At 40.3% G+C, this 25,414-nt stretch overlaps 2 protein-coding genes across 10 annotated transcripts in view; both read left to right on the top strand.

Annotated features, from left to right (window-relative positions):
* TMOD2 (tropomodulin 2) overlaps positions 1 to 2,806 on the top strand; it is a 57,945-nt gene extending 55,139 nt beyond the window's left edge. For 3 of the 6 annotated variants that reach the window (XM_073801007.1, XM_073801006.1, XM_073801008.1), the window contains one exon: positions 2,398 to 2,790. In XM_073801007.1, coding sequence (XP_073657108.1) covers positions 2,398 to 2,701 — 304 coding nt within the window. In that variant the 3' untranslated portion in view covers positions 2,702 to 2,790. Of the gene's footprint in view, positions 1 to 2,397 lie in introns of all 6 variants that reach the window. The other 3 variants (XM_073801012.1, XM_073801011.1, XM_019932882.3) reach the window with 2 other exon arrangements.
* Positions 2,807 to 7,209: 4,403 nt separating this feature from the next.
* Positions 7,210 to 25,414, top strand: part of TMOD3 (tropomodulin 3) — an 84,766-nt gene continuing 66,561 nt past the window's right edge. For all 4 annotated transcript variants that reach the window (XM_073801013.1, XM_019932889.3, XM_019932888.3 and 1 more), the window contains exon 1: positions 7,210 to 7,378. The gene's annotated coding sequence lies outside the window, so the exon portion shown is untranslated. The remainder of the gene's footprint in view (positions 7,379 to 25,414) is intronic.

Below are 25,414 nucleotides of genomic sequence, written 5' to 3' on the forward strand. Positions count from 1 at the left end.
CTGGCATACAGAAGGCACTTAGGTATTAGTATCCTAAATTCTAACCTAAATTAATATCCATGGATATTAACAGCAACAAAGTTCTCCGTTTAATGCTGACAATGTCAGGAATTTAAGGAGGACTGAATCTTACTCATTTTTGTGTTTCCACTGTCCATTCCCTTCTGGCAGACAGGCCCTCCCCCATCACTCCAAGAATCAAATATAAATTAGATACAGCTGACTCAGAAGTTACTCCTGACCCACCCTCTCATTTAGCTCCTCATGAATTCCCTGATGTTTCAACTTGCTTGTACTTGCCCTGCTTTCTGGGTGCCCTCCTTTGGATTTGGCAATCTGGCTTTGAGCAGTGACTCCTTGACTTTGGGTCTGTTGTCTATTAGACTTGACTCTGTTATGGACCACCCTCTCTCAGTTTGATCATTCAGCCTTTCTCTGGGGCTGTAAGAAGTGGTGCCCCACACCCTCCCTGCCTCAGCTAACAGCTCACTTCCCAGCCCACCAGTCAGGGAACACAATCAGATGCCCACAGCTTCCTGCAAGTATCCCACATATCACAGGGCCTCTGTAGGAACTAGATGTACATGAGCTTGAATGAGGCGGGGCTGTGCTTTGGCCCAACCAACCTAAGAAGGGAGATGATGTAGGAAAATCAATGCATGACTCAAAAGGCGTGGTGGTGGAGGCCAGGTGGAGGTGGGGGAGGTCTCCAAATTGTAGACCACTGAACTTATCAATCCTGAGCAAAATTTTAGAAAAGTATTTCCACTTTAGTGGTTTGTAAGCCCTTAGAAGTGAAGCAGTGATCTCTAACAGGTAGCACAGATGCACTTATATTAAATGATAGGAAATCATGAGAGTACAGTCAAAAGAACGTACTGTGTTTGGATTTCATCAAGACATTTGAGAAAATCTCAACACCCTTGAGAAATGTGGGCTGTATAACAGTTTAACTAAATAGTTAAATGACTGGTTTAAACAGTTTTTTTTTTTTTTTTTTGACTCATGATCATAAGTAAAGGTTGATGAATGGAAGAATTTCAACCAGGAGGGCTTAGCCACTACACTGGTCTTTCCTTGATGAGTTTTGGTTAGCAGTTCATCAGTAATTTGGATGTGATACCCATAGAATACAGACTGAGTCTTTAACTAATGGGCACTGGGAGAGATAAGGAATACTTCGAGAGGTTCAAAACTATCTGGATAGGCCAAAATCCAAGCCTGTATCTAATCAGATGAAATTGAATAGAAACAATAGTAGTTTTCTACTTTTTTATATATATATATATACATAAATTTATGTATTTATTTTTGGCTGCGTTGGGTCTTGGCTGCTGCACATGGCAAGCGGGGGCTACTCTTCGTTGCTGTGCACGGGCTTCTCATTGCGGCGGCTTCTCTTGTTGCGGAGCTCGGGCTCTAGGCGCGCGGGCTTAAGTAGTTGTGGCACACGGGCTCAGTAGTTGTGGCTCGCTGGCTCTAGAGCACAGGCTCAGTAGTTGTGGTGTGTGGGCTTAGTTGCTCCGTGGCATGTGGGATCTTCCTGAACCAGGGATCGAACCCATGTCCCCTGCATTGGCAGGCGGATTCTTATTCACAATGCCACCAGGGAAGTCTCTAGTTTTCTACTTTTAATCCAAAAAGTCAACTACAAAAGATAGAATGGGAAAAATGTGAGTTAATTGCCATCTGTGTGGATAAAGACTTTGGTGTTGACGAAAAGCTTAACTGTAAGAAGTAGAATGTGTCTGCCTAAAAGCCAACTCTAGCTTCCGTGACAGTAGACAAAGAGTCTTGATATTTGTCCAAAAATCTGTTATTTGTCCTGGGCTTTGGGCCTCAGCTTTTGGAATGCCTACTTCAATATTATTCCCATCATCCTTAAACTTTGGCATGGTTGGTGGTAGGTATTTTTAAAGGTAATTCTTATATATAATCAGTCAACAGTGTCACTGATAAGAACAAAGTATGTCATTTAAATTTGCTATTATTTTATGAACATTGATTTTCAGATATAGGCAGGTATTCTAGATTGAGTGAAAAATCTGTTATTTATTTCTTGAAATTCTATCAAATATAAATGTATATTGCTAATTGGATAAGTAAAATGCTGTAATGCTGACTGTGAAAGGTTTCTTTTGTCTTCAACATTGATTAAAAATAAATTAATTCAAAAATTATTAAAAAGTATTAAGGACTTTCAAGTAGATAAGTAGGGAAATAGGTTGACAGTTGCTACAAATATAAAGAGGGTGCATTAGTTAGATAACTTAGGAGGAACAACAATATCTTTTTTAGTCAATATATGCTTAAAATTTTAAAATAATAATACAAGGAAAGATAAGTAGAGATTACATCATACTATTATTCTTTTTTTTTTTTTTTTTTTGGTGGTAGCGGGCCTCTCACTGCTGTGGCCTCTCCCGCCGCGGAGCACAGGCCCCGGACGCACAGGCTTAGCGGCCATGGCCCACGGGCCCAGCCGCTCCGCGGCATGTGGGATCCTCCCAGACCGGGGCACGAACCCGCATCCCCTGCATCGGCAGACGGACTCTCAACCACTGTGCCACCAGGGAAGCCCATACTATTATTCTTTATAGAAATCTTTGGTGTACCTAGCATGTATAATTTAAAACCAGAATTTAATTCTTATTTAGTTCCATTTAGGACATGGCTCTGTTCATCCACTCGCCTCTGCTGAAATCTGGCTCTCCAGTGACTGTAGGAGAGTCTAACAGCTCACAGAACTGGGAAATTATTGTTCCTATGTTATACTATGTTAAACTTTACTATTTTAGCACTAACATTTTAAATAATATTAAAACAATAATTTAAATTTTGGCATCAAAATTTAAGTTTATTTGTGTATCCAGAAGTTTATTTTTTTGATAGTGATATCTGTGAGCAGCCTTGGCTTCAGCTGAAAATTTAAATTCTCAGCCCTTTGGCATTTAGCTGAAATATGCATTTAATGCACCTTCAGCGGAGGCACAGTAGGGTGTGAAAATATGAGGAATGGCAAAATCAATTCCAGCTGATGGCCTTAGGGAAGTTTGAGTCAGAAACAGGCATTTGAGACGGGCAATGAAACATGAGGAAGCTTCTAACAAGCAGAGATGGGGTGCTAGGGCAAGATAGTTCAAGCTAAAGGCTTTGCCTGAATCCTTTCTATAAAATTGTGCACCCCAGCTATGGTGTTTGTCTTCTCTGATTCCTCCCTCCCACTGCTTTAACCAACTCCAAGCTCCCAGGAATGAAATCCTTACCTTTTAGTTACAACTTGATGTCTTTAGCTTAAGTTTTCTCAGTTCTCCTATAAAACACATAAAAAAAAAAAACACTTCAGTATATCAAGGAAACTATTTCCTAAAGGAACTTTTGATAACAAGAAAATTGCTGCTGGCATTAATTTGCAAATGATGATTCAGTGTGACACGCTTTATGAGTTACTCTGGCAGGAAGTTTAAATATAACACAACTTAGGGCTTGTAATACATTAAGTAAAGTCACAGTGTCATTTTGTCAATCACTTTCACTCTGACAAAACCCTGAAAACTAACAGGATGTGTACTCTGTTCCTTATTCAAATATTTTACCTAACAGTCTCAGATATGTTCTCTTTACTATGTTGAACTTAAACAAACTGTTTTCCATTACTTGAAGTGGGATTAAATGTGTGGGGGAGGGGTGCCAGACCACTTTTATTTCAGAGGATCGCCTGTCATGGAATAGGCACTGCAGTAGTCAGCTTTGCTAGGTCAGTCTATAGTAACAAACAAACCTAAATCTCTGTTTACTTCTTGCTCGCATTACACATCAGCACCTGTGTTCAGCCGAGGCTCTGATTCCATGTGACTTCTCGTTCTAAAACCCAGGCAGAAGGACAAGACTCTATTTGGGACATGCCATTCTCTTGGTAGAAGGAAAGAGTAAGCACACGAGTAGGAAATGGCACTGTTAAAGCCTCCACTCAAAGCTGTCGTATTGTCGCTTCAATTCATTTTATTGGCCAAAGCAAATTCATGTTTGTAAGCTTTGCGATTACAATATGACAGTATTTTTGTGAAGAAAGAAGGAAAAGAAGCCTGAAAATATCTACAGAGAGGCACTGCAAGTCATATAACAGTGGGTAAGGTAGTCTTTTCCTCTATGGGAGAGCAAATAGTTGGGAACAATATCGCAATCCACCACAGGCATTTAGTGGATTAACCTTTTCACGTATTTATGTAAATATAATTTTGAGGTTTTGCCTTTTTTTCCCTCTTCTAGAACTCTGCTTTTTCTAACCGTAAGCTAATACTGGCAACCCATAAAGTGTAGTCCTTTTAAGAGAGCTCTGTCTCCACTTCAGGACGAGTTTCACTGGATCTTGTCCTGTGGAGCCAAACCCTCTCACAGCTGCTGTTTATAGCTGCATCAGGACCTTGGCTGGCATTTACCATGAACCTTGTGGATCTGTATCCCACTCATGCGCAGGAGGGGAGGGAAAGTTATTCATTTATTTACAAATATTTATTGAATACCTATTGTATGTCAAGCATTGCTGCAGATGCTAGGGAGAGAGGGGTAAATGATGCAAACTCCTTAAGCTTACATGAGTAAATAAAGCAAGATGTTAGGGAGTGACAGGTGCTAAGAAGACAAAGCAAGTAAAGAGAAAGGGTAAGAGGATCAGAGAAGACCTTTCAGAGGTGACATTTGAACAGAACCTTCATGAAAATGAGGGCGTGAGCCACGAGTATTTGGGAGGAAAGCATTCTCCTATGAGGTAGAAAGAACTTGAAGTGAGAAAATATTTGGCAGGATTGAGAAACCTCAGGGAGGCCCCTGTGACTGGAGTAGAGCAAAAGAGTGTATGTGTGGTGGGAAATAAAAATTTTCATGTAAGGACTGGTGGGGGTGGATTTAATTGTAAAGGAATTTCCTTTCCTTTCCAAAGGAAATGTGTTGGGAAGCCCTAAGTGGTCTGGAGCAGGAGGGTGACATGATCTGATTTATTTTAAAAAGGTCATTCTGGCACTGGTATACAGAATAGATTGTAGTTAGAGAGAGAAAGCAGTGAGGAAGGTTCTATTTTTTTACAGTTTTATCCAATACTAGGATGTTATTCTTAATACGTCTGCTACCATATGTGGTGTTTAATGTATATGGGTTTAGGCGATTCATATTTGTGAGTCTTGTGATTACAATATGATAACACTTGTCTGAAGAAAAGGAAAGAATCCATCATCACATCACTTTATTTTAGAAAAAAGAATTAGAATAAGATGAAGACATTTGTTAGGAAAAACTTAAAGAGCTAAAAAAGAAAAATTTAATGTATGCCTAATACCCCATATTGGAAGGTCAGGGAGGAAATGTGTCATAGTTTAAATCAGTCAGACATTGAATTAAAAGCCCTCTCTGCTTCTTAAAGAGCAAAGCAGAAGAAGCCATATTGCTGTAAAGGAAAGTCCTTCTTAAAATAAACCATATCTGGATAACCATGGTTCTCTGCTTTGCTTTTTCAGGAACTCTATTTTGTCAGTTTCCCCAGAGGTGTAGGAACTCACAAGAGACTTGCCAGTTAGCATAACACCTATATATTAACTTATAATGAAATACAGAACTACCAAATTAATCCAGATATTCAGCTCATCCAGTCAGAACACCATCTCCCTGGACTGTGTTAGAGAATTTTTTTTTAATGAACCTTGGACATGGTCACAGATGATCTTACTTTAAAGAATTTGATGAAATTTAGGAGACAATCTGATCAACAGTGGAAAGCATGCTAGAATTTAAGTCAGGCTACTTGTACTTCATTTCTAGATCTCCAGTTACTGGCTGTGTGACCTTGCACAGATTACTTAACTTTTCTGGGTCTTAGTTTTCTCATCTGTAGAAATGGAGGATACTAATATATTCTTTGCAGGGTTATTTAGAGGATTGGATGAGATATTATAAAGGGAGTGCTGGCACAGTTCTTGGCGTGGGTTAAATATTCAATAAATATTAGTTGAACCTGAATTCTGAATTCTGTAGGAAATTGCTCTCAGCTATTATCTCCAAGAATATTTGAGAAATTGATTCCCACGAAGATGCTATAGAAAATAAGATGCAATGGCACAAAATTTAATGTTAATTGCCTTCTAAGTGTATTTGGATTTTGGAGGTTTTTTTTTTCCTTTTTTTCCTCTTTCTTTCTTTCTTTTTCCTGAAGAACTCCAAATCATCAGTGATCTTCATTGCTAGAATTAGTGGATGTTAATTGCATGAAATTCCAGGGTGTTTACCTGGGGTGCTCCCTGCTCTGAGGGGAAGAAGTAAATGCCAGGGGAGGCTTAACAATTAGTCAGCTCCCACACTGGGTGTAGCTGGAATGTGTCTCAAGCAGGCACTTCAATCCTCTATCTGGCTGTATTCTTTGAGAAGGCGTATCAAAGCTGAGCATTACCCCGGGGAATGGTTTATTCCTGAAGAGCAGGCCAGGAAAATTACCAGTGAGTGATTAAAGGAATGAATGCAAGGCCGTGGCTGTCCCCTATCCTCAGAGCCCTGGACAAAAGGCAGCCATTTCATAGGCCACCCTAGAGCTGCCATCTGAAGTATTCCCGCTGTCTTCCTCTTCGCCTTCAGAGTGCCCACCTGCCCCAGTTCCCCCCTTTAAGCAGCGCTTCTACTTTTTTCTCCCACTTACATCAGCCCAGTTCCACTGCCTGTTGTGCAGCTTGAAGCTGGAATGCAAAGATGGGATGGGGTGGAAACTGATCGCGGCGACATCACCCCTGGTTGCAAACCTAAGGAAATCACTAGGGCCACTATGCGCTTGAGGTGACATCCGCCTGATTTACGTCACTCTCGTGGTTGGCCTGTTTCCTTTTCTATCATTTTTTCACGACAAGTTTAAAGGTCTCGATGTTATGTCCTCACATTAGCAACGAAGGGTACAACACAAGTTCTGCCTTGCGTCCCTCTGGACTAAAAGTCAAAGTAAAGAGGAAATCTATACTAAGGAGCCTCTAGCTGCTGTTTATAGCTCCCAAAGGGTGCAAGGTAGATATTTCCACTAGTAAATTACGTTTTCTCAGGCTGGTGTAAGGCTTGGTATCCGCAGCCACTTCCAAAGTCCTGCACGTAGAAAAGACCAGGGTCTGCGCTGAGCCGCGCCCTCCTCGCTCGAACTACAACTCCCAGGATGCCCCGCGACCAGGGAGTGCGCACGCGCATAGGCGGCGGAGTGGAACCAGGGCCGTCGAGTTGGGGGAGCTGCCGGCGGTGTTTCAGACAACTCCTTGGGAGGCGGCAGCAGGCAGACGGGCGGGTACTGGGAACTGAGCGGCAGGCCGTCCCTGTGGGTCTGTGAAGGAGGTCGGTGGCCCTAGTGGGCTCCAGTCAGGTAAGCCAAGCCCGTGCTTTCCAGGAAGTACGTCTGCGGGCGCGGGCAGGGAGTCGCACCGGCCATGGTGGCTGAGGCGGGAGAGGTTGCCTTCCAACTGCCAGGCTGTGAGCTCTTTTCCTACCAGTCCCTCTCGGGGAGCGAGGGGACGCTGGGGTCTGCTTCGGGGCTAACGGGCCGGGGTAGGAGCCGTGGGACGCGCTGGGCGTTGCCCGCGGTGGAGGCGCGCGAATCCCGAGTTGCTGATGAATCACTCGGGGGCCCGGCCTTGCCGGGTTCGGGACCGGACCCTTCCCCTCCCGGCTGGAGCCTGCGCGGGCCGCGACCGTGCGAGCTCGCGGTGCCTACCCTTTCCACCCCACCAAGGTGTAGCTCTGGGGACTAGCGTCTGAAAAGGTTTTTTTCACCAAGACTCCTTCAAAGGTTTCTGCTGGGTGAAAGTTGCAAAGAAGAAAAAGAGAAAAAAAAAAAGTGGGGCACACCCTTTTCTTTTTGATTGAAATCTGGCTTGTCTTGCGTTCGCCGTTTTGATCTATCTGCTCTTAGAATAAATTCCTGGCTCCTGCGCAGCACAGCTGGATCCGGCTGTGAAGTTTGTATGTTGGTTTGTTTTGAGGACGTGACTGGGTCGTTACATTTTTGCTTACAGAAATTGGTGTGTTTCCTCTGCAAGCCCGCATTCTGATTACAAACAAATGAGAAACAGCCGCAGGGGGATTTTTGTTCTGGTTTTTGGTTTTTTTTATGTTTAGTTAAGAATCATATTTCCAACTTGCCCTTGGCTTCTCTTAAAACCAAAAGTCATCTGGTAATGAACACTGCAGTAAAGCTTATCCCAGGAGGTCATACTTGAACAGGAAATAAGCCTGTGGAGATTTAAGTTAGTCAGGTGCGGTCTCCCTTGGTTTGTAACATTTTCATGCAGCTCATGTTTCTTTTTCTGAGAATTCCTTCAGATTTATTTTTCAGCAGATTAAATTGATTAATTAATTGGCCTGACCAAAAGTATATTAGGCTTAGAAAAATAGTTGTGTCCAACCTCATTTACCTTTGCCAGTCTCTTCTTCCTAGTCCTAGGCACCTTTTTACCCTATCACTTCTTTAGGAGCCCACAGTCATTTTATTAGAATACTTAGAATCACTTTTCTAACACATTCCTAGGAAAGGAACAAAAAGGGAAACAGTGAGATGCAGCATATTTTGGCTCGTTTAGCTTGCTTGCTTTTGAATCCCTCAGGATTTCTAGTTTGCTCATCTTTAAAATGAGGTTGTTTGGCCAGATGACCCCAAGATTGTCAGCCCTAGGTATCTGATTGTAAAAATTCATTTATTTTATTCAGTCAGGAAACACTGGCCACACCTGTCATTCCAAGCCCAGTGCTAGGCATGAAGGAACAAAACTGAGTTCTTGAGGATGTCGCTGACCTAATGCTCAATTTCTTTTAATCATGTTGTTATGACTAGTTACAAAGTTTTGTGGCATACCTTCCAGGCCAGATTACTCTCTAATTAATAACTTAACCTAAAGTTAAATACATACAGATCAAATCCAATTACAATGATCAGTTTCCTCTAATCAGAGATTTTTCAATTGTTAGCTACTGGTCCATTTAAATAAAACACACGTTCAGTACAACAGAAAGGACTTGAAAGGTGTAGGTGGTGCTTCTCAAACTTTAACAGCCATAAATCACCCAGAAACTTGTAGGTTTGAAGTGGGGGCTTGGAATCTGCTGGTCAGAAAGGGAATACTGTAGTTGCAGTGCGAGGCCACACTTTGAATATCAAGGGTTGGGAGATATTTTAAGGTGTTTATAATGACAGTTTAAAGACCAGTGTTGATAAATGCTGGAGAGGGTGTGGAGAAAAGGGAACACTCTTGCACTGTTGGTGGGAATGTAAACTGATACAGCCACTATGGAGAGCAGTAGGGAGGTTCCTTAAAAAACTAAAAATAGAACTACCATATGGCCCAGCAATCCCACTACTGGGCATATACCCTGAGAAAACCATAATTCAAAAAGCATGTACCACAGTGTTCACTGCAGCTCTATTTACAATAGCCAGGACATGGAAGCAACCTAAGTGTCCATCGACAGATGAATGGATAAAGAAGATGTGGCACATATATACAATGGAATATTACTCAGCCATAAAAAGAAACAAAACTGAGTTATTTGTAGTGAGGTGGATGGACCTAGAGGCTGTCATACAGAGTGAAGTAAGTCAGAAAGAGAAAAACAAATACCATATGGCAACACATATATATGGAATCTAAAAAAAAAAAAAAGGTTCTGAAAAACCTACAGGCAGGACAGGAATAAAGATGCAGACATAGAGAATGGACTTGAGGACATGGAGAGGGGGAAGGGTAAGGTGGGACGAAGTGAGAGAGTGACATGGACATATATACACTACCAAACATAAAATAGATAGCAAGTGGGAAGAAGCCGCATAGCACAGGGAGATCAGCTAGGTGCTTTGTGACCACCTAGAGGGGTGGGATAGGGAGGGTGGGAGGGAGACGCAAGAGGGAGGAGATATGGGGATGTATGTATATGTATAGCTGATTCACTTTGTTATACAGCAGAAACTAACACACCATTGTAAAGCAATTATACCCCAATAAAGATGTTAAAACACACACAAAAAAGACTAGTGTTGATAGCTGTGATATGAGGTGCATAGCAATGGCTTTTTACAACTCTCAATTTAAAAAAAGTAATCCTACTCTAACAAAAAGAATTTCCTTCACAAGTTTTCTTTTTTCTCTTCTTTTGCTCCTTCCCTTCTCCTTTCTCTTTGATGTATCCTCTCAGCTTTTTTTTTCCCTCTCCTCCTCTTCCACCCTCAACTGTTTTCATTTACGTTAATTCAGTAATTCAACTTGTGTTTTGCCCCATCCTGTTCAAGGTATTGTCTTAGGCTCATGGTGAATACAGACATAGAAGACATGTTTTTTGTCTGGGAGCCTACTCCCTCTGAGATTAGGCATGTGTACTTGTTTATAGTTCAGAGCACTGTAAGAGTTGTCTGTAGGGAATAAAGTCTTGCGGTAGGAGTTCAAACGGAGAGATCTTCTGCAGTTTTCGGGGTAGGAAACAAGTGAAGTCATCTTTTTCCCACTCATTGGTCATCTGTTTTCCCCCAGGCTGTACTCTCTGTACTGTTTGAGTGTGTTTATGACATATCTACATAGAATATAGTACAATTTCATAAATTAATTTATTTGGAACTTTGAGTGAGCTGGCTATATGAAAATCAGTTAGGTCTGAGCAGTATTCTAGGGAGGATGAGAGGTGGTGAAGATGAAAATAAACCTGGATAGAGGCACAGAGGAGGACTCAGTAAAACAATAGAAAGGATCTCGGTGGTTTTCAGGTGTCTGTCTGACGTACAGTGCTCTTGTTATTTAGGATGCATTATCTTTTAAAGTTCAAATTAGCTAGAAAATTATGCCAGCTTTTCAATTGTTCTTTTTCCATCCAGAGGTCTTTATTTATTTTTTTTAACATCTTCATTGGAGTATAATTGCTTTACAATGGTGTGTTAGTTTGTGCTGTATAACAAAGTGAATCAGCTATACATATACATATATCCCCATATCTCCTCCCTCTTGCGTCTCCCTCCCACCCTCCCTATCCCACCCCTCTAGGTGGTCACAAAGCACCAAGCTGATCTCCCTGTGCTATGCAGCTGCTTCCCACTAGCTACCTGTTTTACATTTGGTAGTGTATATATGTCCATGCCACTCTCTCACTTCGTCCTAGCTTACCCTTCCCCCTCCCCATGTCCTCAGGTCCATTCTCTACATCTGCGTCTTTATTCTGGTCCTGCCCTTAGGTTCTTCAGAATCATTCTTTTTTTTTTTTAGATTCCATATATATGTGTTAGCATACCGTATTTGTTTTTCTCTTTCTGACTTACTTCACTCTGTATGACAGTCTCTACGTCCATCCACCTCACTACAAATAACTCAATTTCATTTCTTTTTATGGCTGAGTAATATTCCATTGTATATACATGCTGCATCTTCTTTATCCATTCATCTGTTGATGGACACCTGGGTTGCTTCCATGTCCTGGCTATTGTAAATAGAGCTGCAGTGAACATTGTGGTACATGCTTCTTTTTGAATTATGGTTTTCTCAGGGTATATGCCCAGTAGTGGGATTGCTGCGTCATATGATAGTTCTATTTTTAGTTTTTTAAGGATCCTCCATACTGTTCTCCATAGTGGCTGTATCAATTTACATTCCCACCGACAGTGCAAGAGGATTCCCTTTTCTCTACACCCCCTCCAGCATTTATAGTTTGTAGATTTTTTGATGATGGCCATTCTGACTGGTGTGAGGTGATACCTCATTGTGGTTTTGATTTGCATTTCTCTAATGATTAGTGATGTTGAGCATCCTTTCACGTGTTTGTTGGCAATCTGTATATCTTTGGAGAAATGTCTGTTTAGGTCTTCTGCCTATTTTTGGATTGGGTTGTTAGTTTTTTTGATATTGAGCTGCATGAGCTGCTTGTAAATTTTGGAGATTAATCCTTTGTCAGTTGCTTCATTAGCAAATATTTTCTCCCACTCTGAGGGTTGTCTTTTGGTCTCGTTTGTGGTTTCCTTTGCTAACGAAAGCTTTGAAGTTTCATTAGGTCCCATTTGTTTATTTTTGTTTTTATTGCTATTTCTCTAGGAGGTGGGTCAAAAAGCATCTTGCTGTGATTTATGTCATAGAGTATTCTGCCTATGTGTTCCTCTAAGAGTTTGATAGTGTCTGGCCTTACATTTAGGTCTTTAATCCATTTTGAGTTTATTTTTGTTTATGGTGTTAGGGAGTGTTCTAATTTCATTCTTTTACATGGAGCTGTCCAGTTTTCACAGCACCACTTATTAAAGAGGCTGTCTTTTCTCCATTGTATATCCTTGCCTCCTTTGTCATAGATTAGTTGACCATAGGTTCATGGGTTTATCTCTGGGCTTTCTGTCCTGTTCCATTGATCTATATTTCTGTTTTTGTGCAGTACCCAACTGTCTTGATTACTGTAGCTTTGTAGTATAGTCTGAAGCCAGGGAGTCTGATTCCTCCAGCTCCGTTTTTTTCCCTCAAGACTGCTTTGGCTATTCGGGGTCTTTTGTGTCTACATACAAATTTTAAGATTTTTTTGTTCTAGTTCTGTAAAAAATGCCATTGGTAATTTGATAGGGATTGCATTGAATCTGTAGATAGCTTTGGGTAGTATAGTCATTTTCACAGTATTGATTATTCCAGTCCAAGAACATGGTATATCTTCTTCATCTGTTTGTGTCATCTTTGATTTCTTTCATCAGTGTCTTATAGTTTTCTGAGTACAGGTCTTTTACCTCCTTAGATAGGTTCATTCCTAGGTATTTTATTCTTTTTGTTGCAGTGGTGAATGGAATTGTTTCCTTAATTTCTCTTTCAGATCTTTCATTGTTAGTGTATAGGAATGCAAGAGATTTCTGTGCATTAATTTTGTATTCTGCAACTTTACCAAATTCATTGATTAGCTCTAGTAGTTTTCTGGTGGCATCTTTAGGATTCTCTGTGTATAGTATCATGTCATCTGCAAACAGTGACAGTTTTACTGCTTCTTTTCCAATTTCTATTCCTTTAATTTCTTTTTTTCTCTGATTGCCGTGGCTAGGACTTCCAAAACTATGTTGAATAATAGTGGTGAGAGTGGACATCCTTGTCTCGTTCCTGATCTTAGAGGAAATGCTTTCAGTTTTTCACCATTGAGAACTGATGTTTGCTCTGGGTTTGTCGTATATGGCCTTTATTATGTTGAAGTAGGTTCCCTCTATGCCCACTTTCTAGAGAGTTTTTATCATAAATGGGTGTTGAATTTTGTCAAAAGCTTTTTCTGCATCTATTGAGATGATCATATGGGTTTTATTCTTCAGTTTGTTAATATGGTTTATCACATTGGTTGATTTGCGTATATTGAAGAATACTTGCATCCCTGGGATAAATCCCACCTGATCATGGTGTATGATCCTTTTAATGTGTTGTTGGATTCTGTTTGCTAGTATTTTGTTGAGGATTTTTGCATCTATATTCATCAGTGATATTGGTCTGTAATTTTCTTTTTTTGTAATATCTTTGTCTGCTTTTGCTATCAGGGTGGTGGTGGTCTCATAGAATGAGTTTGGGAGTGTTCCTCTGCAGTTTTTTGGAAGAGTTTGAGAAGGATGGGTTTTGGCTCTTCTCTAAATGTTTGATGGAATTCATCTGTGAAGCCATCTGGTCCTGGACTTTCGTTTGTTGGAAGGTTTTTAATCACAGTTTCAATTTCATTACTTGTGATTGGTCTGTTGATATTTTCTATTTCTTCCTGGTTCAGTCTTGGAAGGTTATACCTTTCTAAGTATTTGTACATTTCTTCCAGGTTGTCCATTTTATTGGCATAGAGTTGCTTGTAGTAGTCTCTTATGATGCTTTGTATTTCTGTAGTGTCTGTTGTAACTTCTCCTTTTTCATTTCTAATTTTATTGATTTCAGTCCTCTTCCTCTTTTTCTTGATGAGTCTGGCTAATGGTTTATTAATTTTATCTTCTCAAAGAACCAGCTTTTAGTTTTATTGATCTGTGCCATTGTTTTCTTTGTTTCTATTTCATTTATTTCTGCTTTGATTTTTATGATTTCTTTCTTTCTACTAAGTTTGGATTTTATTTGTTCTTCTTTCTCTAGTTCCTTTAGTTGTAAGGTTAGATTGTTTATTTGAGATTTTTCTTGTTTCTTGAGATAGGATTTTATTGCTCTGAATTTATTGCCCTGTTAGAACTGCTTTTGCTGCATCCCATAGGTTTTGGATCGTTGTGTTTTTGTTGTAATTTGATTCTAGGTATTTTATGATTTCCTCTTTGATTTCTTCAGCAATCTCTTGGTTATTAAGTAACATATTGTTTAGCTTCCATGTGTTTGTGTTTTTTACGTTTTTCTCCCTGTAACTGATTTCTAATCTCATAATGTTGTGGTCAGAAAAGATGCTTGATACGATTTCAATTTTCTTAAATTTACTGAGGCTTGATTTGTGACCCAAGATGTGATCTATCCTGGAGAATGTTCTGTGTGCACTTGAGAAGAAAGTGTAATCTACTCTTTTTGGATGGAATGTCCTATAAATATCAATTAAATCTATCTGGTCTGTTGTGTCATTTAAAGCTTCTGTTTCCTTATTAATTTTCTGTTGGATGATCTGTCTGTTGGTGTAAATGAGTTGTTAAAGTCCCCCACTATTATTGCATTACTGTTGATTTCCTCTTCTATATCTGTTAGCAGTTGCCTTATGTATTGGGGTGCTCCTATGTTGGGTGCATATATATTTATAATTGTTATGTCTTCTTCTTGGATTGATCTCTTGATCATTATGTAGTGTCCTTCCTTGTTTCTCGTAACAGTCTTTATTTTAAAGTCTACTTTATCTAATATGAGTATTGCTACTGCAGCTTTCTTTTGATTTCCATTTGCATGGAATATCTTTTTCCATCCCCTCAGTTTCAGTCTGTATGTGTCCCTAGGTCTGAAGTGGGTCTCTGGTAGACAGCATATATATGGGTCTTGTTTTTTTATCCATTCAGTGAGCCTGTGTCTTTTGGTTGGAGCATTTAATCCATTCACATTTAAGGTAATTATTGATATGTATGTTTCTATTCCCATTTTCTTAATTGTTTTGGTTTTGTTGTTGTAGGTCTTTTCCTTCCCTTGTGTTTCTTGCCTAGAGAAGTTCCTTTAGCATCTGTTTTAAAGCTGGTTTGGTGGTGCTGAATTCTCTTAGCTTTTGCTTGTTTGTAAAGGTTTTAATTTCTCTGTTGAATCTGAATGAGATCCTTGCTGGGTAGAGTAATCTTGGTTGTAGCTTTTTCCCTTTCATCACTTTAAATATGTCCTACCAGTCCCTTTTGGCTTGCAGAGTTTCTGCTGAACGATCAGCTGTTAACCTTATGGGGATTCCCTTGTATGTTATTTGTTGTTTTTCCATTGCTGCTTTTAATATTTTTTCTTTGTTTTTAATTTTTGATAGTTTGATTAATATGTGTCTTGGTGTGTTTCTCCTTGGATTTATCCCATATGGGACTGTCTGTGCTTCCTGGACTTGATTGACTATTTCCTTTCCCTTATTAGGGAAGTTTTCAACTATAATCTTTTCAAATATTTTCTCAGTCCCTCTCTTTTTCTCTTCTTCTTCTATAATTCGAATTCGACCCCTATAATTGGAATGTTGGTGTGTTTAATGTTGTCCCAGAGGTCTCTGAGACTGTCCTGAATTCTCTTCATTCTTTTTTCTGTATTCTGCTCTGCAGTAGTTATTTCCACTATTTTATCTTCCAGGTCACTTCTCCGTTCTTCTGCCTCAGTTATTCTGCTATTGATTCCTTCTAGAGAATTTTAAAATTTCATTTATTGTGGTGTTCATCATTGTTTGTTTGCTCTTTATTTCTTCTAGGTCCTTGTTAAATGTTTCTTGTATCTTCTCCATTCTATTTCCAAGATTTTGGATCATCTTTACTATCGTTACTCTGAATTCTTGTCTTGAACTCGCCTCTCCCACCTCAGAGGCACAGGCCTGACAGCCAGCTGGAGCACCAAGACCCTATCAGCCACATGGACAGATATGTGGGGAGTTTCTTGCCTTTTGGGAAGTCTGAGGTCTTCTGCCAGCATTCAGTAGGTTTTCTGTAGGAGTTGTTCCACATATAGATGTATTTCTGATGTATTTGTGGGGAGGAAGATGATCTCCATGTCTTACTCCTCCGCCATCTTGAAGGTCTCCCCTTCAGTTGTTCTTAAATTTAAATATATATGACTCTGTCTTGATAAAAATAGTTGAGAGCCTTTTTCTTTAGGCTGTGATAGTGGTCAAAGCACTGTTGTCCTTCCTTGCTGACATTCGATTTACATGCCTTACTCTTTCTCAGTCATTTTTATATCTGACCCTCTAAAATGACAACTCTAAAATCATTGGGAGGAAAATGGTAAAGAAAACAGAAAATTCTACTGAACTTCTCATAGTCCATTAGGTATGTATTGAAATTGTGAAGAATCAAACTTGATTTGCCATTTATGAAAAATTAAACATGAACAGATACAATTATATCTATGTACCTATGTACATCTGTAATCCATTAGGTGATTTGCAATAATGAAGGAATAGAGATGTCAGTAATCCAAAGTGGAAAGTAATTGAACATGTGGAGGGTGGTATTCTAGAATTTCATTTGAAACAAAATCATTATATCTTGAAGCAGGGTGCTACTTTGTATTGTTTTACTGAGGTGTAATTAACATTCAGTAAAATGCACATATCATGTGTCCAGTTCAAGGAGTTCTGCCAATTTTATACACTGTAACTTCTACCAAAAGAGATAGAAAATATTTTTATCACCATAGAAACTACCCTCATGCCTCTTTCCAGCCATTTTCCTCACCCACCCTCCGAAAGGTTACCACTTTCTTACTCTGTATTTCTGACACCATAGGTTTGTTTTGCTTAGTCTTGGACTTGACATAAATAGAGTCATACAGTAGTATGTGCTTTTTTGTGTCTGACTCTTTCCTGTAACATGGTGTTTCTGAGATTTATCTGTGTTGTGTGTATCAGTGGTTTGTTCTCTTTTATTGATGAATAGTATTCCATTGTATGAATATACCACAATTTGTTTATCTTATTTTTTTAAAAAAATTATTTATTTATTATTTGTTTTTGGCTGTGTTAGGTGTTTGTTGCTGTGTGCAGGCTTTCTCTAGTTGTGGTGAGCGGGGGATTCTCTTCGTTGTGGTGCGCAGCCTTCTCGTTGCGGTGGCTTCTCTTATTGCAGAGCACGGGCTTTAGGCACGCGGGCTTCAGTAGTTGTGCCTCCTGGCTCTATAGTGCAGGCTCAGCAGCCGTGGCGCATGGGTTTAGTTGCTCCGCGGCATGTGGGATCTTCCCGGACCAGGGCTCAAACCTGTGTCCCCCACATTGGCAGGCGGATTCTTAACCACTCCACTCTTAGGGAAACCCTACACAATTTTAAAAAAAAATTGTTTATTTGGCCGCACCAGGTGTTAGTTGCGGCACGCGGGATCTTCGTTGCCACGTGCAGGATCTTTTGGTTGTGGCATGCAGGATCTTTAGTTGCTGCACGTGAACTGTTAGTTGCTGCAAGTAGAATCTAGTTCCCTGACCAGGGATTGTACCAGGCCCCCTGCATTGGGAGCACAGAGTCTTAGCCCCTGGGCCACTAGGGAAGTCCCCAAATTTTAATTTTTAATGTTGCCAAATTTTAGTGCTGTCAGCCTTTTTTATTTTAGCCATACTAGAGGATGTAAAATGGTACCTCATTCTGGTTTTAAGTTGCATTTTCCTGACGATTAAGGATGTTGAATGCTTTATCATGTGCTAATTAGCTATACTTTATTTTCTTTTGTGAAGCATCTGTTCAAGTCTTTTGCCTGTTTTTTCATTGGGTGGTTCATCTTTTTATTGTTGTTTGCAGGAGTTCTTTATATATTCTGAGTACAGGTCTTTTGTCTGGTACGTGTGTTGGAGATTTTTTTTAACCTAGGCTTTGGCTTTTCTATTTGTTTTCTTAATGATATGATGAGCAGAAATTTTTTATGGAGTCATTTTATTAACTTTTAATTTTATGGTTAGTGTTTTTTTATGCCAATCCCCAGGGTTGCAAAGCTTTCTTTAAAAAAAGCTTTTCTTGGGCTTCCCTGGTGGCACAGTGGTTGAGAGTCCACCTGCCGATGCAGTGGACATGGGTTCGTGCCCTGGTCTGGGAAGGTCCCACATGCCGTGGAGCGGCTGGGCCGTGAGCCATGGCCACTGAGCCTGCGCGTCCGGAGCCTGTGCTCCTCAACGGGAGAGGCCACAATAGTGAGAGGCCCGCGTACCGCAAAAAAAAAAAAAAAAGCTTTTCTTCTTTAAAGCTTTCTTTTTCTAGGTTTTAGATCTTTGTTCCATCTCAGATTAATTTTTGTGTTATGATGGGAGGTAGGGGTTTAGGTTTATTTTCCTTTCATACAGATATCCAGTCGTTGCAGCAACATAGGTTAAAAAATCTTTGCCATTAGATTGACTTGGCAACTTAATTGAAAATAAGATGAGCTACTGTGTAATTTAGTTTTGCTTATATTGTCAATTTCTTAAGAAGGGTCCTGTATCTTTAAAACAAACAAAGCAACAACTTTTATGCACCTCTTCCATACTGCAGCTAGACTGAGATTGATCTAGGGCTAGTTACCATGTATTTCCTGATGGAGGTGCTAATAATGAATTTGAATTTTATTTTATTTATTTTTTGGCCACCCCACGGGGCATGTGGGATGTTAATTCCCGATCCCTGCGCCCCCTGCAGTGGAAGCACAGAGTCTTAACCACTGGACCTCCAGGGAAGTCTCTAAGTTTTAATTTTAAATGGCTTTTCTGTTGGTTGAGTTAATGGAGCCGATCTCATTTCAGTAGAAGTTGCACCCTGAGCAAGCTACAGAGAGCTTAATATTTTCCTGTTTATTGACTTGGTCAAAATAGCTGTAAACATATATATACATATAAAATCCATGCATTTTAGTTTTCATCTTTCTACTGCACTACTCCAGTCCAATCTTTTTTTTTTTTTTTTTGCGGTACGCGGGCCTCTCACTGTTGTGGCCTCTCCCGTTGCGGAGCACAAGCTCTGGACGTGCAGGCTCAGTGGCCATGGCTCACGGGCCCAGCCGCTCCACGGCATGTGGGATCTTCCCAGACCGGGGCACGAACCCGTGTCCCCTGCATTGGCAGGCGGACTCTCAACCACTGCGCCACCAGGGAAGCCCCAGTCCAATCCTTTTTGACACAGTTCCTGAATTTGTCTTGGAACAGTTTCTAAGGAGACAGGTTGGTTCTTTTTTCTTCCAGATTTTATTGACTGATAACACAATACAATGATAACATTTTTAAAAGAACGTCAGCTTAACCATGTTACTCTAATGTAACTGTTTCATTTTTCCTCATTTCCTTCCAGGCTTTGTTCATCCACATACCTATTTCTGTATGGTTGAAATCATAGTGTACATGTGCTTTTCTGTGATAACCAGTGGACATCGTGTTCTGTGTGTGGGTCACCCTTGTTAGTAAAGATAAATAAAGCTGGAGATGGAGATGAGACCACTAGGGGACTTAGCAGTGGGAAATCTTGAATCCAAAGCTTAATTAAAACTGAAGTCGAACAAAGTTAAGATTTTCAAAGACAGGGTTACCCTTCCATGGAAATGCGGGACAACTTTGGTTTCCTTATTCTCTCTCTCTCTCTTTTTTTAATGTATAACAGCTTTATTGAAATATAATTCACATATACAATTCACCCATTTACAGCGTACAAGAAAATGGATTTCAGTATATTCACAGAGTTGTGCAACCATCACCACAGTTCATTTTGGAACATTTTCATCACACCAAAAAGAAACCCCTGGGACTTCCCTGACAGTCCAGTGGTTAAGACTCCAAGCTCCCAATGTAGGGGGAGTGGGTTTGATCCCTGGTCGGGGAACTAAGATCCTACATGCCACGTGCCATGGCCAAATAAATAAATATCAATAAATTAAAAGAAAAGAAAAGACCCCCCTTGACCATTAACAGTCACTACCTACTTCCTCCCAACACCCCTAGCCATAGGCAACCATTCTGCTTTTTGTCTCTATGAATTAGCCTCTTCTGGACATTTCATATAAATGGAATCATACAATATATAGTCTTTTGTGACGGGCCTCTTTCACCATTATACTCTTATAGTTTGCTCTGAGAATCATATTACAAGGTAGGTTCCTCCACAGATGTGCACACTTTTTGACCTGTAGAGAGATACACTCCCTTTGGTACATATGCTCAAACACTTACACCTACTCACTAAGGGAGGAACACAAACACACCAAGATGAACTTACAAACTAAGGTAATTCATACATGGAGATAACCCTTTACAAATAAACAGTTTCATATCTGGGCATATCTAAGCACTAATATCACTACACGTACGCACATGTGAACACAACTCCTGAAGCATATGTGAGAAAATGGGTGAGAATATGATAAACTGGGAGGAAAAGAGGCCTGAGTGGACAAGAGTGAATGAGAGTGTGATGGCAAGTTGTGTTTATTTCAAAGTGTATTCTCCTGGTGTTTAAAACACTTTCTAGAGCTCTTCATCTTTTAAACCAGTACCAATTGTCTGATATGTTTGTATTATTTAATACGTGTATAGACTTGTAGGAAAGATTGTTGTAATTAGCTTATTATATAGCAGTCCTTTTGAGCAGGATGTTATTAACTGTAAAGTAGGGGATTTGCACATGGAAAAGTATAACCAACAAAATATTTTAGTTCCCTGGGTGTGGTGTTATCATTTTAATGAGGAGTTGTTAAGGAATATTTCCTTGATATGCATACCAGTGAAAAGAGGATACACTGTAATGTATACAAACGTATACATTATAAGTCTAACATCTTCAGGCAACCCGTACCCTGGAGCAAGCGTGGCAAGATTTGATATAACCCCAGGATTTATTTTTGTTTGTGGTGGGCGATTATTAACCCAAGTTAGTATTCTTAAAGAATTCTTCCTTTTTTTTTCTTTCTTTTGTCTTTAATGGCCACTGGGATGCTTGCTTGGCTTGAGGGTGGGATTAGAGGGGTGGGGAGATGGGGAAGAAAGTTTAATTTGATTGGGAAATGTCAATAAATGATTATTTAAAAGTCAGCCCCCCCACTTTTTTTCCACTCCTTTGTCCCAAAGATCTACAGTTTCTTAGAGAAAATCACAGACCCATACACAGAAATGGACCTCGACAGATTTGCACATTTTTATCTCTGCAAAGCCTTCTGTGCAGCTCAGCCCTTCTGTCAGCTATCAGCACACCCTCTACAGCTGCTTTTTCTTTGCCACTTTTCTGGAGCCCCCATTACTCCTCGTCAAATGATCTCACTTCGTACTCTCCTAAGATATCAGACGACATCGCAAGTGAACTGCTGGATATAGTTTGCTCCCCACCACAGGACAGCCCTTGTCACTGCATTCAGCTTCTTAGCCTTCCCATCTGACATATTCTCTTTTCTATCTTTTCCCACTGCCAGATAGGAATTCTGGCTTATAACTCCTTTTGAATGGGATACCAGGGGAGCCTCTGCAAAGAAATGTTCTATCTGGTCCCTGAAAGATGTGAAAGGATTTGAACATGAGAAAAGGTAGAAAAGGATATTTCACGTGTAACGAACAGTGTAGTCTGAGGGCTGGAGGCAGAAGAGCAGGGAACTGTATTTACTTCTTTGGCTATGATCCAGGGTGTGTGAAGGTCATGCCTTCCCCTTTACTTGACTTTTCTTCCTCTTTTCCCTGGCTCCCTTCCCATTCTCCTTCCACCCCTTTTTAGCATGTCCTTTGATGTCTTTGCTTAGATATTGCTCCTCCCCACTTCTCTCTGGCTAAATCTATCCTTCCCTGACCACCCATAGTGATCTCTGAACTTCTGTATCACTAGTTGCCAGTCCCATTCTTTTGTCAGTTAAATATGTATTGCCTTGATTTAAAAAGGAAAAAAAAAAAGCTTTATGTGCATGTCTCATTTTCCCAAATAGAGTTTATTAATCAAGGTTCTTAGGTCTCAGGGAACACCACCCATTTAAGCTAGGCTACTAGAAGATATGGCAGCAGGGCTGGGAGTTGTAGTGGGTTTTTACCCTGTTAAGGCAGCTGTGCTCCTTAAAATGAACTACAGCTGGAACCCAGAGCAGACACTTGGAAAGTCCCTGTCCTTTCTCCCTCTGCCTGCAGTTTTGCATGGACTGTCTTTGGCTTCTTTCTGTGCCTCTGCTTCATTCCAGAACAGTAATTTGGATTTTTTTAAATACTGTGCATAACACTATTATCTATCTTGATTACTGAGTTTCTTGGCATCCTGTTAAATCTTGCACCTGAGGCAAATGCCCCAGCGCTGCTCCATTCTCTCCTTTATAGACTGGCTTTCTCTACTCTCTCTTGCTTTCTTTCTCTCTTCTGCTTTCACCTTAGGTTCAGCTTAAATGTGACTTTATCTTGCTGTGATGCTGCCTCCAGACTGGATGATATATGATCTCTCGGCTTAGGTTTTGTTTCTCAGCTTTCCAAATTCCTGGGGAAGAACTGGATTTGACGTATCTTGCTTGGGCTAGGGGTACTGCCTGTACTGAATATCTGTGAGGGAGGGGCATTGTTATGGTTGTGTACTTCACAGGGCCTGGGGTAAGGGTCCCAGAGAAGGCGGTTTAGGGTTGGTCATCCCCAAACATGCTTACTTTAGTACCAGAGGTGAGAGGGAAGTGACCATGTCATTGTTTTTGTATCTGCACTGCATCTGGCAGATTAACAGCTGAAACGTGGGTGTGCTTCTTTAGTACTTGTTTATTGCTATGACTCCCTGACCATTTGGATTACCTTTTGGGCATAACAGGCTAATCAGAGAAATATTTTTAAAATAAATTTATTTATTTATTTAGGCTGCATTGGGTCTTTGTTGCTGCATGTGGGCTTTCTCTAGTTGCGGCGAGCGGGGGCTACTCTTCGTTGTGGTGCATGGGCTTCTCATTGCGGTGGCTTCTCTTGTTGCGGAACCTGGGCTTTAGGCATGCAGGCTTCAGTACCTGTGGTGCGCGGGCTCAGTAGTTGTGGCGCACAGGCTTAGTTCTGCGGCAAGTGGGATCTTCCCGGACCAGGGATTGAACCCTTGTCCCCTGCATTGGCAGGCAGATTCTTAACCACTGGGCCACCAGGGAAGTCCCAGAGATTTTTTTTTTTTTTCGGTACGCGGGCCTCTCACTGTTGTGGCCTCTCCCGTTGCAGAGCAACAGGCTCCAGACGTGCAGGCCCAGCGGCCATGGCTCACGGGCCCAGCCGCTCCGTGGCATGTGGGATCTTCCCAGACCGGGGCACGAACCCGTGTCCCCTGCATCGGCAGGCGGACTCTCAACCACTGCACCACCAGGGAAGCCCCCAGAGATATTTTTAATATTAAAAATATTACCAAAATTTGTTTTATCATCATTTGAAAGATTTCTAATTTTAGAGCAAATTAACTATTTTTTTAAACATTTTTGAAATTTATTTTCTAGTTCGGAAAGAATAGAGGAGTAGAATATTGATAATCAGGGCTTCCCTGGTGGCGTGGTGGTTGAGAGTCCGCCTGCCGATGCAGGGGACAAGGGTTTGTGCCCCGGTCTGGGAAGATCCCACATGCCGCGGAGCGGCTGGGCCCGTGAGCCATGGCCGCTGGGCCTTCACGTCCAGAGCCTGTGCTCCGCAACGGGAGAGGCCACAACAGTGAGAGAACCGCGTACTGCAAAAAAAAAAAAAAAAAAAAAAGAATATTGATAATCAACTAAATAAAAAGTGATAAGTCTTTACGGACTCTGCCCCCCAGTCCTATTAGGATATGGTAAAATCAGGTACTCCCATCATTGATCTCAAATCTTATTGAGTCCCACCCCCTTATTATTTTGTTATATACTTAGTATCTGCTATGTTGCAGGTACTATGTTGGGCTGATAATATAAAAATAAGTGCCTGGGGACTTCCCTGGTGGCACAGTGGATAAGACTCCATGCTCCCAATGCAGGGTCCCTGGGTTTGATCCCTGGTCAGGGAGCTAGATCCCACATGCATGCCACAACGAAGAGTTCGCATGCCACAACTAAGGAGCCCATGAGCTGCAACTAAGGAGCCCGCCTGCCTCAACTAAGACCTGGTGCAACCAAATAAATAAATACTAAAAAAAATAAAATAAAATAAATAAGTTCCTGTCCTTAAAGGACTCACAGTCTATGAAGAAGATACGTATTAAGCAACTGATTATGATGAGATAAATGTTGATAGAAGTGTAGGCAAAGTGGTGACTTAACACCTCTCTTCTTCTGTTGCTTTCTTTGTACATTCATTGTCTCTCATTTTTTTATATTCCCTTTTTTAGTCTTCATTGCTCTCACCCAGTCTTTGCAATTAATTGTCCGGATTATATGCATCTCAGTATGGTAATATCTCATTTACCTAGTATGAAATAATGAAGTATTCCTTAAAAATGAATTTTGAAGATAATGACTTTATTGGCTAAAATTTATTGAACCCTTGCTCTGTGTCAAAACTGTTCTAATTGATTTATGTGTATTCATTTAATGAATTAATGTATCAGCCCCATGAGATAGGTACTATTATTATTATCATTTTAAAAACAGAGAGACAAAATGTAGTTTACTGTCTTGCCTAAGATTACAAAGTGAAATATCTGTAAGAAGATTGAGATCCTTTTAAAAAATCTATTTTGAATGTCATTTTTGGTAAAATGCATTATAAAACTTTTCCTGGTCTTCTTAAATGAAGTTCTTCAAACTTAATTTAACCAAGATGATTTGGAGGATATAGAATTTTGAATTCATTGCATGCATCAGGTGTATTATTCTGTGCTACTGAATTGCCTTCGGAGGTTGTTGCCGTTCATGGACTATTGGTAATTACATTAAATTGTCCCACACCTTAGGGCTTTAGTTACTTTATAGTTTTTCCTTTGCTTTTGCCTCCAGCTGCGGCTTCTTAATTACCAATTACTGTCATATCAGTAACTTGTTTCTGTTAATGTGTGGTGTGTAGTAACAAAAGTAAAAGCATGGTAGAAACTAAGTATTTTATAGAGGCAGTATGATATAGTATAAAAAGCATGGATTTTAGGGTCAGGTTCAAATCTCACATCTACTGTTGAGAAAGAAGTTATATATCCTTGAGCAGTCTCTTTATTTTGAGCCTTAGTTTCATCATTTATGAAATGGGGATAGCAATATTTTGCAGAGTTATTATGAGGAGATGTATTTGGTAAAGTAAATACCTGGCAAATAATAGGTATGCAAATAAAAATTGATACCTTTATTTTTCTCTTCATTATGTTGGAATATGGCATATGGCCTCTTTGTTAATCCGAGAAACTCAGGTAAATGAAAGAAACTTGTTTCTAAGATGTAAGAAAGATGTAGACACT

The sequence above is a fragment of the Tursiops truncatus genome, chromosome 2 (assembly GCF_011762595.2).
Source record: "Tursiops truncatus isolate mTurTru1 chromosome 2, mTurTru1.mat.Y, whole genome shotgun sequence".
NCBI lineage: Eukaryota > Metazoa > Chordata > Mammalia > Artiodactyla > Delphinidae > Tursiops > Tursiops truncatus.